Here is a 12,205-nt window from a genome sequence, read left to right as displayed (position 1 = left end):
CTTATATGGTGATTTGACAGAGAAGGTCTATATGGAGCAACCTCTTGGGTATGTTGCTCATGAGAAGAAGATGGTGTGCAAACTTAAAAAGGCAATTTATAGCCTCAAGCAAAATCCTCGTGCTTGGTTTGATAAGCTCAATCAAGTTGTTATGGCATTTGGTTTCCGTAAGTGTAACTTTGATCATCCTATTTTTGTTCATCGAAATTCTATAGGAACTATTATTTTAGCTGTTTATGTTGATGACATACTATTGATTGAGAGTGATCTAAGTGGTATATAAGAAACTAAGGAGCATTTAAAATGGCATTTTGTTACTACAGATATGGAAAAGTCTAGATACTTTCTTAATATAGAAATTGCACACAGCAAACAAGGTGTGTTCCTTTCTTAGAGTAAGTATGCCTTAGATTTGTTACACGAGACTAGATTACTTGGATGTAAATCTGAAAGTACTCTCATTCACATTGATCCAGAGTTTTGGACTGAAGATACAAAATTATTTGAAGATATTACACGATACAGGAGATTAATTGGCAAACTTATTTATCTCACTGTTACTAGACCAGACATGATCTTTGCAGTGGGGGTTGTAAGCTAGTTTATGCAAAAGCCTAAGACAATTATTGAAAAGCAACCTTAAGAATATTAGCTTATGTTAAGAATTCACTATGAAACGGTCTGCTGTACAAAAAACACGAACATCTTAAAATTGAAGCCTATTCAAACTTTAGATATGCAGGAGATAAAGGGGACAGAAAATCCATGTCAAGATACTGTACATATGTAGGAGATAATCTTGTAACCTAAAGAAGTAAAAAGCAGAATGTTATTGCTAGATCTAGCACCGAGGCTGAGTATAGAGCTATGGCACATACTACTTGTGAGATGATGTGGATAAAATCATTAATGTCTGAGCTTGATTTTGATCATCCTGGTCCTATGCCTATGCATTGTCATGATCGGACAGTTATTTATATAGCCAGCAATTCTGTATTCTACAAGAGCACCAAGCACATCAAAGTAGATTGCCATTTCGTAAGAGATGCTGTGATGAGCAAAACCATCGTAACACGATTCACTCCATCCAAGCAGTTAGCTGACATTTTGACCAAGCCTCTGTCTTTTGGTATCTTCAAATCCATGTGTAACAAGCTTGGGTATGTTAGATATATATGCTCCAGCTTGAGGGGGAATGTTAGAGTTATGATTTATTTAGAAAATTTTTGTACGAGAAGGATATACGTAGTATATCTTTAAGCATAGTCGTACTTCTTTCCTTAGGTTCTTATTTCCCATCTATTTAAAGAGATGGAATCTTGTCAATGAATTCAATTCCTTGAAGCTTTTTCTTTCTAACAAGGATGCCATAGGACTTCCAAAGAAGATAGGACTTAGATGGTTTGTGCAAGGGATTGCATTAAAAAATAATAAAAATAAATTAGGATTCACAAATATATAAACACAACTAGAAAATTAAAAATAGATCGGAAGAAACTAAATGCAATAGAAGATAATACCACGAAACGTTCCTAGATTTACTATTAGACAATTTAGTATCATATGACAAATTAAATAATAAGCTTATAATTGTTGTCCATAAATAATAGTTTAAATTGACTATCTAATGAACATGATCAATAGTTCAAGTTAATGCAAAACAAAACTCTATCAAATAATGAATAGTCAATACCAAGAAATTCCGTCTCGGTATTGGACCCTATACCGATGAAATCCATTGTAGTGTTGGTACACGGTATGGTATGGTACACTTGTGTACCGATTTGCATCTGGTATAATATAGTATGGGGCGTACCAAGCGGTTCGGCCCGATATGAAATTCCATGGTCAATACAAAGTTGAAACTACACAATTAATTAAAAACTAGTCCAACTGAAAATTGTGACTAAGATGTTTGGGCCAATGATAAAGATGGTGGAGGTCATAACCTATTTGCATATAGGGGCTGCCAAGGTGGTCAGATCTTAAGCAGGGCAGCCTGCATATGACCTAAGCTTGGGAAATTGCCTAGTAGAACAACACTCAGTCATGGACCTCCAAAATATAAAATTGTCAATCAACACAAATTTTTTATTTATGGTCTTTCTTAGAAATATTCATTCATCAATTTAGATTGTTTATCATTGATTTTGCATGGATAGTGCAATTTGACACACACAGTTACATGCACCCCCCCCCCCCCCGCGCCCCAAAATACACATAAACATACATATGTATGAAGATAGAGTACAATAATATCTAAAAACATAAAAATGGGTGTAATTTCTTCCATCTCTGATGAATAAAAGGGCATAATATATCAATAAATATGTAGAAAAACTTTTCAACACAAATAATTTATCCTCATCCTCCATATCATGTCCCCCCCCCCCCCCCCCAACGACAAAAAACACATCCACCCTCGAGAGAGAGAGAAAGGATTTGAGTATCATGTATCGTAATTGTTATAGTTACCAGCTCTCATAGCATTCATACCATACCACCGTGCCATGCTGATTGCATGCCAAGAAAAAGGGGATTGTGATGAAGGACCCATGATATAATGGTACGATACCTTCATCCCATGCCCTTTTCTGCACAGAAGTACATACCAGTAATCATACCATCAACCATACAATCATAGGGAGCAATCCTAATGAAGTGCAAACCTAGGAATGCCATGGGCAAAGGCAAAGACCAAATAAAGAATCACTCATTTATCAAAGGTATCACATAAGACCGTTGAAAAAGTATCACAAAGAAAATCTAGACAGCGTTAGCTGGCGATCTAGACAGCATCAGAAGGCACTTCAATCAAAGCATGGATTTTTAAGATAATAGGATAATTTCTGCTTAGTCCTATAAAGTATTTCTGAAGAAGGGATCCAAACATGGAGGATGGAACAAACAATTAACTATAATGAATCCACATATGAGAAAGAGAATTGAAACATCCAGATAGCAAAATACTTACAACAGAAGTTTCAGCAAAAGATGGTAAAGCAAAGTTTTAGTATAGAATGAAGATCACAAGAAAGTGATATAACAGTCTTATCAACCGCATCATCGGAATGGAAGCAACAACCCATAATAAATGATCTAACTCTATTTTCTTGAACATGTTCAATAAGTAAATAGTGGCACTAAGATATCTAGACTCCACTCTTTCAAAAGCCTATGCATCAATTTTTTTGACTTTCCTATGTCCTGCTACATCCAGTACCACTACTAGCCTAAGAAATTATGTTGCACAAGCCACTTTATACAACAAAAATACTTTACAAGCTTAAAATCTATGAAATCTTTCAAATGCAGATCACTTCCTTGTCTCATGTAAGAGATGAGGCAGCATAAACCATGGCCTGCCATTCACACCCAATTACATTGTAAGTACCAAAAAATATAAAGTTAAATGCAAATACTTTCACAAAGGTAACTATTCTGTTAAAAGAAACATTTAATTTGAACTAAAAAGGCTACCTAAAAACTGGATCACAGCATACTTCTACAGCCCAATGATCTTAAACATCAAGAAAACACAAAGTAATATATTTGGATAAAGCAAAAAATAAATCTAATGATCCAGGAGGATCCTCGAACTCGATGTAGACCACTTTAGCTACTACAGGTAGGGCTGGACAGGATTCAGGAGCAAATCTTCCTTCTCTCCAATTGGATCATCTAATTATATATAGCCAAACTCAAGTTAAAAAGGCACCCTGACCGAGTCATGGTAACAGTAGCCTATGCTACCGCAAGTAGAAATATTCAGAAGGTCTAGCAGGATGTGGTAACTATAGATCATGGTTGCAAATTTGTGAAACAGGTGCAGCAAATGAGCTACGATGTTTAAAAAATTAAAAGACCATATGCTTATTTAATTCATCTTGGCAATATTGAATATATCAGGACAAAGATCCTTGATAGAAGCACCAATGTAACAGCACAAGGTAATGAAGACCAAAATTAAACTCTGAGCATGGAACCATAGGTATATAACTTTGACCAACAAGACAAGTACATTATTGAGCTGTTTGCATAATAAATGGCATCTCTAAGATTCATGCTTGCCTCTAAGGTAACCAAACTCAAGGCATGGGAAAGTAAGACTTCTGGTCCATGTTGATAACAAAGAAAAAAAATGGAGAGATTTAAATTTGTAAATATGCCAAAGCTTGGTCATATGTACAAATAGAAAATGCCAAAGCTTGGTCATATGTACTCACATAGCAATCAATCGAATTTTTATCTCCTAGGAGCTCCCTACTCCGTTGTATTTGAAGGTCAACTTAGATGGGAGTGTCAAAGATAGACATGATGGGACTGGTTTTGTGATCCATGGATCTGACTTCAGATTTATGGCAGCTGGGGGGACTTACTTATAGGAGCCTGCAATTTCTGGGGTGGAGCTTTATGCGACTTGGGCGGAGATTGTGTTTGCCGGTAGACATTGGGGGTAAGTTTGCTTGTTACGTAGGATGACTCAGCCATGATGCTTCAAAACTGCATCTGTGGTGGTGTCACTCACCTCCTTCTACATGACATCTTAATTTTGCTGGATGGATACACTGTACAGATTATCATGCATGTCTTCCACGAGACGAATACTGCAGCTATCTGGGTGGTAGTCTTTGTAGCTGAGTATATTGGAGAAGTTCTTTGGATTGAGGTGAAGATTATTTTTGGATAACTTTAAAATATTTTATTTTTTAATTTTTTTTTGATTGTATTCACATAAATTTTTTTTGGATGAACCGTTTTATAAAAAAAAAAAAAACGTTTAAAATAGAGGGAAAAGCAGCCAAAAACGAAGAACTGCAAAGAAGCAGTGAGTCGTTAGCCCCGGCAAAACCCATGTCTCCCAAAAATTCTCTCCCCTCCCACTGCCTCAACTTCCTTTCCTCTCGTTTCCCATGCCATGGATTTCCGTTTCCCCCTGCCCTCCACCCTCCGCGGCTGCCGCCCGAATCGCTAGCCGGAGAACTGCCGACCTATTCCCGACTCGCTGCCACCCGCAACCCCCCATCACTCCCTCCGCAGCAAACTCCTCTTCGGAATCCTCCTCCTCCGACACGAAGCTCTCCACCTTCTGCGCCGCCGTCGCCGAGTTCTCCAAACGCCCCCACGGTCCCCTCCCCCCTCCCGGCGCCGTTCCCCGTCGCTCCCTTCCCGCCTCCTACAACGCCCTGATGAAGTCCTTCTCCCGCTGCGGCGATGCCGACGAGGTCCGCCGCCTCTTCCGCGAGCTCCAGCTCTTCCGGTCAGCTCCCAACGCTCTCTGCTACAACACCCTCATCAACTCCCTCGTCGTTGCCAACCGCCACGCCGAGGCGGAGGTCGCCTTCGAAGAGATGGTCTCATCGGGCGTCGCCCCGACCACTTCCTCCTATACAATTCTCATAAAGTCGCGATCTTTACACCCCTCCCTCATCGATTCTACTTATGACATCATTCAGTTCATGGTTCGATCCGGCCGACACCCCGACAGAGTCACCTACTTGACCCTGATCGCCGGCCTCTGCCGCGCCGGGAGGATTGAGGAGGCGTGGGGTGTTTTGGATCAGATGCTCGAAGAAAGGTTGATGCCGACTGTTGAAGCTTATACTTGTATCGTTCATGGGTATTGCTCGGCAGGACGGATCGAAGAGGCCAAGAGGTTGATGGGCACTATGGAGGCCCTTGGCTGCCGACCGGACGTGGTGACTTACAGCATCTTGGTGGAGGCCCTATGCAGAACCGCCGAATTCGAGGAAGTGGAGAAGATCTTGAGGGAGAGTGCGTCCAAGGGCTGGAAACCAAATGCCATCACCTACAATATCTATATGAATGGGCTTTGTAAAGCAGGCAAGGTCGACGAAGCATTCCAACTGTTCGAAGTTATGCGGAAGAGGGGCTTGTGCCCAGATGCAATCACTTTGAACATCCTTTTTGATTGCCTTTGTCGGGACTCGAAGGTTTGGGAGGCCAAGAGCTTGCTGGAGAGGAATGCTGAATTGGAATGGGATGTCGATGTCTTCTTCTACAACACTTTGATGAGTAGGCTTTGTGAGCTTGGTGAATGGATCAGTGTTCTAAAGCTCTTGACTGATCTGGTGAAGAAGGGAATTGGACCGGATGCTTGCACGTTTACGATCGTGATTCGAAGCCTTTGCAGAGCTGGGAAGCTTCGTAAAGCGAAATGTATTATGAGCAGCAGGGGATTTGGTGCTGATGTTGTGGCTTATAACACTTTGCTTCATAGGTTTTACATGGCAGGAGAGTTCAATGAAGTCCAGCGGCTTTACGTGAACATGGTCCTGGAAGATATTGTTCCAAATAAGTTCACCTATGGTATCATGATTGATAGTTTTTGCAGAGAAGGAAGATTTTTAGAAGCTATTGATTGTCTTCTTGGATCCCTCAAACAAGGGTTCTTATCTGATCTGGTTGTTCGTCTAAATAATTGGTTGATTAAGGGTGGGAAGCTGAAAGAGATACTACAACTGCTTGAAGAAATGACAGAACGAGGCTTCGTCCCAGATGTGCGTATGTTCAATGCGCTGATAAGTGCATTTTGCAGGGAGGGATACTGTTGGAGAGAAGATGTATATAAAGTTTGTCTCATTCTCGACAAAATGCTTGGAGTCAAGTAAGTTATCTCAAGATGATGAGATTCTTCTGATCAATAGTCTGAATGAAAGCATGGGCTTAAGAAAGGTAACATTTCCTCTCTTTTTTTGTTAATGTTACATGTTCATGATGTGAATGTTCAAATGATGCTGGGTTTAATGTACGTGGTTGCAGTGTTATTTCCATTCTGAATTATTCACCTTTCAATATAGGTATACGAGAAGTTCACACAACAATTTAAAGCTAAAATGAGTGTTGAATATTTTACCAAGGAAATTCTTGTCGAGGATGAACAAGTAACGTTGAAAGTGAGCTCTCAGTCTGTTTCACTTGTTCCTTTTTCTTTATATATATATATATATATATATATATATATATATATCTTTCAAAATTTGTGATGAATAATAGTTGTTTTCTGATATAGATTTGGGGTGTCACAAGAAAGGAAGGATTTCGGATTCTTGGCATCAAATTCTACGGGGAAACACATGACTGCTTATTGGACTACAGCACCAATGTTTTTGGGTCAGTTGACCATAGAAACTCTTGACAACTGCCACAAGAGTTTCTTCACCGGGTTTCCAATGCCCAAGTGTTTTTTTTTTTTTTTTTGCTTATTTTCAGAAATAATCAATTTTGCATCTACTTTTTTCTATTCTTTCTTACATCCTTGGAATTTATTTATGGTTTCATCATTTTATCTTCTCTTGTAGAATTCTATGCAGTAAAGTATGTGTTGTTATACATTCTCAAGAGGTTCTGCTGATACTATGCAATACATTCAAATAAACTGGTCTTTTTTTAACTGGTTATGCGTAACTGTGTGGAAAATGATTACATTCTGATGCAACCTTTGAATTTTCGAGTCTTTTTTCTTTTCTTGTTTTAGAAGTCCGGTCCGAATTTCTGAAATTTTGTGGCCCACCTCTCTATGCCCATGTGGATGGCTCACTTTTGAGGGATGTAGCATGGCTTCTGTAAGTCAATATAACAAGCACGATATCTTGCCGTACATTTCTTTTTTGTTTCTGAAAAAACTCTCAGTGCATGTAACCAATGACATAGCAAAAGCAATATACCTCATTTTTCCTAATCAGCACCATGCACTCATTTTCATTGCAATTGTTGTCCTGTTGCACCAGATGTAACTCACGATTTCCCCTAAAATATCATCAGAGCTAATGACACTGATAACCAGAGCCAGAATTATTAGAATAATCAATTAACCTTCTGCTCCATAACCAATCGTTCACTTGTGGGTCGTGTTTTTCTTCCTTTGCTGCTTGTTGGTTGTTTGATTAATTTCCCTTGATTTGCAGGGATCATTTTTCGTGTATCTTCTTTCTTTCTGATTCTATATGGTGGTGATGGATTATCACAGTCTATGATGGCATCAATTTTGATTAAGAAGAAAGCAATGGCATAATTGTTATGTGGATCTGAAGTTCAGTTATTTCCGCAATTCACAATCCATGGGTGATCCTGTTGGTATCGGAGCTTGGTAGTATAAATGTGGTTATTCTGAACAAAAAAAAAAAAAAAAGAAATCTATCGGATGAAAATGTAGTATAATTACATTGTTCATGAACCTCATTTCACGATTACGCAACAACTATAAAGATAGCTACCTATGAATGTTGCACAGTTGTCAACCAGCATCATGAAGCTTTCAAATTTTTTAATCAATTATATAGAATGCATTGTTTGATTTGATTTTTCCATCAGTTCATGGTGAAATATTTATCACAATGATCTGGGCCACAGAATGCCATCTTACAAGGAGGAGGATGTCATCCAATGATCAATTTAATTTAATTACTTATTCTCTGCGGTTGGCCAAATCGACTGATCCCACCAATTAGGTTCCTCCAACTCCTCTGCGGCACCGGCACTGCTCCATGCTTGGGATTCCATTCCTGAAGCAACAACCGATGTTTTGTAAAATATACAAGAAATACGAAACAACATGCTGATGAAAAATACTGCAAGCAAACCCAGTACACAAACCCAGTACACAAGAAAAAACTGCCACAACAATATGGAGCTTGGTGATTCAAGGGAGCTCCTTACGAACTAGATTACAGATAAACGTGTTAGCATCCTTCATCAAGTTTCTCAAATCACCTAGAATGCCCCATTTAAAGTAATTGATTTTTGACATCTTAACAGACATCTGTATCGGTGACACTATTATAAATTCTGACCCAAGAACATCACCACTCATCCAAGAATTAAGCTTGAATTATTATGAGAATGCATGTATTCTAAGATGCTCAGACCTGACCAGTCAATTGTCGCGAGTCATTCAAGATGAATGAACAACAGAAACAAAAAGCATTCAGAGTTTTCTTTTTTAAAAGATTGAAGAAAACATGGCTGTTCAGATAATTTATACAATTTCAGCATCATATATGCCAAGAGCTGGTATAGTCTTACCTGTGCTGGCTGAAGGAATTTCCTGTGAGACAGGATCTGGTACACTCGCAACAGAAACCGGTACCATGCTCTTCATGGATATTGATGAGGTATCACACAAATGCGAACCAGAAACACAGAATTCTGAGAAGGTGGATCCATTACCATCCTTCATAATTTCGAAAGCATGATCTTTACCTTGAAGTTGATCAGCAAAAACAGAGTATTGAGGTTCAGAGTATGGAGATTTGGATTCATCTTCTGGTTGTTGACTCAGAAAATATAAACGTTGACTGCATTGGAAAATCTTGTCCATATTCTCCCTTAACGAGTCTTGTTCGCACTCCAGAAAGTGCCTTGCTCAAGCAAGAAGTTGATAAGTGTTAGACAAAACATTAGGCTATTCACCTCCTATGGAAGTACACCACAACATTGGAAGTGAAAATATCAATCAAATTACCACCAACCAAACTTGTAGATGTTCCTGAAGTGGGTGGAGATATTATTGAAGAAATTCGGGTGAGAGGGTGAGATAAATGGCTCCCGATATCAAGTTGATCTGATTATCTACTGAAGAATTACATGAGTACAAAGCAAGTTTGTTTTGTATTCACTCACTCTTTTTATAAAAGGAAAACATGATATATGAAACAAAATTTCTGCTTAACAAAGAACAAACTAGTGCATATTTCAGTGGTTGCTTGCAATTCTATCATTTTGTACTCATGCGTCTATGAAAAGTCAAGACCAACACTGGTTTCTTTACTTGCATGCCCCTCTAATAGTAAAGTTGAAACATAAATGGTTGGTTTTGTTAATAAGGCACCAGCTACGTTTTCAATGCACCAATACATGCACAAACATATTAATAAACACTATATATTTAAAATTATCAATTACCGAATAGATCATTAGCTTTACATGCAAATCAGACTGTTGATGCTTCATAGCATTAACCAGCTTAGGATGATAAGATTTCACCTGTGTATACTCGCCTGGAAGCCAGTAAAATCTGTAGTAGGTCGCCATTTGGTATGCTTTCTCGGCTGAGGATCGGTCTCTTTGTAAAAAAGAGGTGGCCTAGCTATCTGAACAAAACAAGCAGAAAGCTTTGTTAAGAGAACTGATACATTATGCCATTAGAAAACATCTCTTGATGCTCATATAAGATTACCTCTATATCCAGGGTTCCATCCCCTGTTTCAGGGTATGTTACCTTTAGACCCTTAATATGTGACCAAGGAATTTCAATCTTGCTCTTCAGGCCACGTTCAAGAAACTCCCAAATAAGTTTTTGTCTTGCAAAGTAGCACTTAGCCTCTAGATCACCTTCATGTCTTGATACATGCTGTTTACAAGGGTACGTCAATTAGCCACCAGACAAATCTTTATCCACCTTGATAAAGAACTACTTGTAAGCAAACAAAGCACATAAGATTTTCTACTGAGGGCAATTAGAAAAATCTTGAGTTTGTATTCTTGACTATGCTCTAACCAGTAGCAATCAAGAATGATTAGTATTTTACTCTACATAATCAATTACAGACCTCTGGTGAAAAAAAGCTATAATTCAGGGAAAGTAAAGTTCAATAGCAATTTTATTGCATTGATTCCATTGAATATTCAATACGTCAAGCTTTAGAATCAAATTCTCCTACCTCCCAAGCTCCGATTCTCAAACGGATAGGCGCATGAAACTTTGAAGGTTTCATCTTTCTGGTAGCTTGAGAAGGCTTCGTGTCAGACAATGGAATAGAGAGTTATGTTAGATGTTTTAAAAAGATGTTGTGAATAAAGAGAGAAAAAAAAAATGCAAGTAATTCAATAACATAATTCAAGATCTCAATAAGTATCTCTCAACCAAGAATTCTGATTATTTGATATAAAAAAAAGTGGAAAAAGTGTTGTACCGGATGCTTCAAAGGAGCATTATTCTTCTTCGGTCTCTTACGGAGCGGTCTGTAGTCCTCCTCCAAGAAGTCCTCTATCTGAATCTCCGGCATGATCACCACTGCCGCCCTTTGAGTAGGAGAGGGAGGGAGAAAGAGCAAGAGCCAGAGATGGCGCTCGAAGTTGGAAGCGACGAGGGAAGAGATAAGCGGATAGAGGGCTTATATAAATAGAGGAAGGTGGTGCTAAATATAAAAAATATAGGAAACAATAATATCTAAATAGGAAACACATATCGAATTTGATAATGTATAACTTTTTATTGCCCCATTAAAAAAAATACACGATTACGTTATTGGATTTTTTGATTAGCATCATGACGTACGTGCATTATCTTAAAAGATGAGGTACAGCTTGGTCCCAACATAAATTCCATATCTTGCTTTACAAACCAACAACAACAACGTACGATTTACTTCCTTTACAAAGCAGCAACGTACCGACCTACCATACACCACGTCCCACCCATTGAGGAGGAGGAAGAAGAAGAAGAAGACTCCCATCTCCTGCGAGGCTCGCCTCCGCCTTTACAAGGCCATCCCGTTCCCTCCAAGATTCTTTCACGACCACCGACCCTGTTTTCTGCCTCTTTCTTTCTCTTCTTCCCTCTTGACCTTGCCGGTTTCATCTATTGTGATCACCGGAAATCGACGTTGGAGAGCACCGCCGGAGCCAAGGTAAAGCCCCGCCTTCTCCTTTGCTGTCTCTTCCCCATGTCCTTAAATCACACCTCCGTCTGCTTCCCCTGTTTTTCCGATCACCATTGCGGCTGTTCTCCCTTGAGGAGCCCTTGGCCGAGTACCCTGTAACTCTTCCATGGATCACCAGATGGAACATGGCCGCTGGTGAACACCCAAATCCAGCCAATATCAAATTTTCATGTTTCAAAAAAATATATATTTACATTTGCTAGAAAAAAATATTTAGAATGTTCTGGCTTCATAGAGAGTTGTCAGTCTATGTTGAAGGTTTTTATGCATGCATATTGATGTAATTGAAACAAATTTTTAAGAAAAAAGTCTAAAGTGAATCAAATCATTTGAATAATGGGGTGAAACAAGCTAGACCTAACGATCTTTGTATTTTGCTGAATGGGCACATATTCTCAGGTTGTAATTCACCAAGATATAAACCTCTCGATGTCTTGTTGGACACGCATTCAGGATTTTTATTGTCAATTTCTTATACCATGCCTGATGGGATTCTGCTGCTGTCATCATCTTATACTATA

At 38.9% G+C, this 12,205-nt stretch overlaps 2 protein-coding genes across 4 annotated transcripts; one reads left to right on the top strand and one right to left on the bottom strand.

Moving 5' to 3' along the window:
- Positions 1-4,811: 4,811 nt before the first annotated feature.
- On the top strand, positions 4,812-8,150 carry LOC140851098 (uncharacterized). 3 transcript variants are annotated; one of them, XM_073242571.1, is made up of 4 exons: positions 4,812-6,696; positions 6,822-6,917; positions 7,034-7,134; positions 7,929-8,150. In XM_073242571.1, exon 1 carries the CDS (start codon positions 4,914-4,916, stop codon positions 6,630-6,632), a length of 1,719 nt encoding a protein of 572 aa, XP_073098672.1. In that variant the 5' UTR covers positions 4,812-4,913; the 3' UTR covers positions 6,633-6,696; positions 6,822-6,917; positions 7,034-7,134; positions 7,929-8,150. The 3 variants fall into 3 exon arrangements, with proteins under 3 accessions (XP_073098672.1, XP_073098671.1, XP_073098673.1); XM_073242570.1 differs by lacking the exon at positions 7,929-8,150 and having other exon boundaries at positions 7,034-7,239; XM_073242572.1 differs by lacking the exons at positions 6,822-6,917; positions 7,034-7,134.
- A 167-nt stretch (positions 8,151-8,317) lies between these two features.
- LOC140851150 (uncharacterized) lies at positions 8,318-10,457 on the bottom strand. Its single transcript, XM_073242728.1, has 5 exons — positions 10,437-10,457; positions 10,199-10,372; positions 10,006-10,112; positions 9,046-9,380; positions 8,318-8,525 (listed from the first exon to the last, which is right to left on the bottom strand). Exons 1-5 carry the CDS (start codon positions 10,455-10,457, stop codon positions 8,425-8,427), a joined length of 738 nt encoding a protein of 245 aa, XP_073098829.1. The 3' UTR covers positions 8,318-8,424.
- Between the last annotated feature and the right edge of the window lie 1,748 nt (positions 10,458-12,205).

This window comes from Elaeis guineensis, chromosome 8 (genome assembly GCF_000442705.2).
Source record: "Elaeis guineensis isolate ETL-2024a chromosome 8, EG11, whole genome shotgun sequence".
NCBI lineage: Eukaryota > Viridiplantae > Streptophyta > Magnoliopsida > Arecales > Arecaceae > Elaeis > Elaeis guineensis.
Note: the sequence above shows the minus strand (reverse complement) of the source record. Positions and strands in the feature narration are given on the sequence as shown.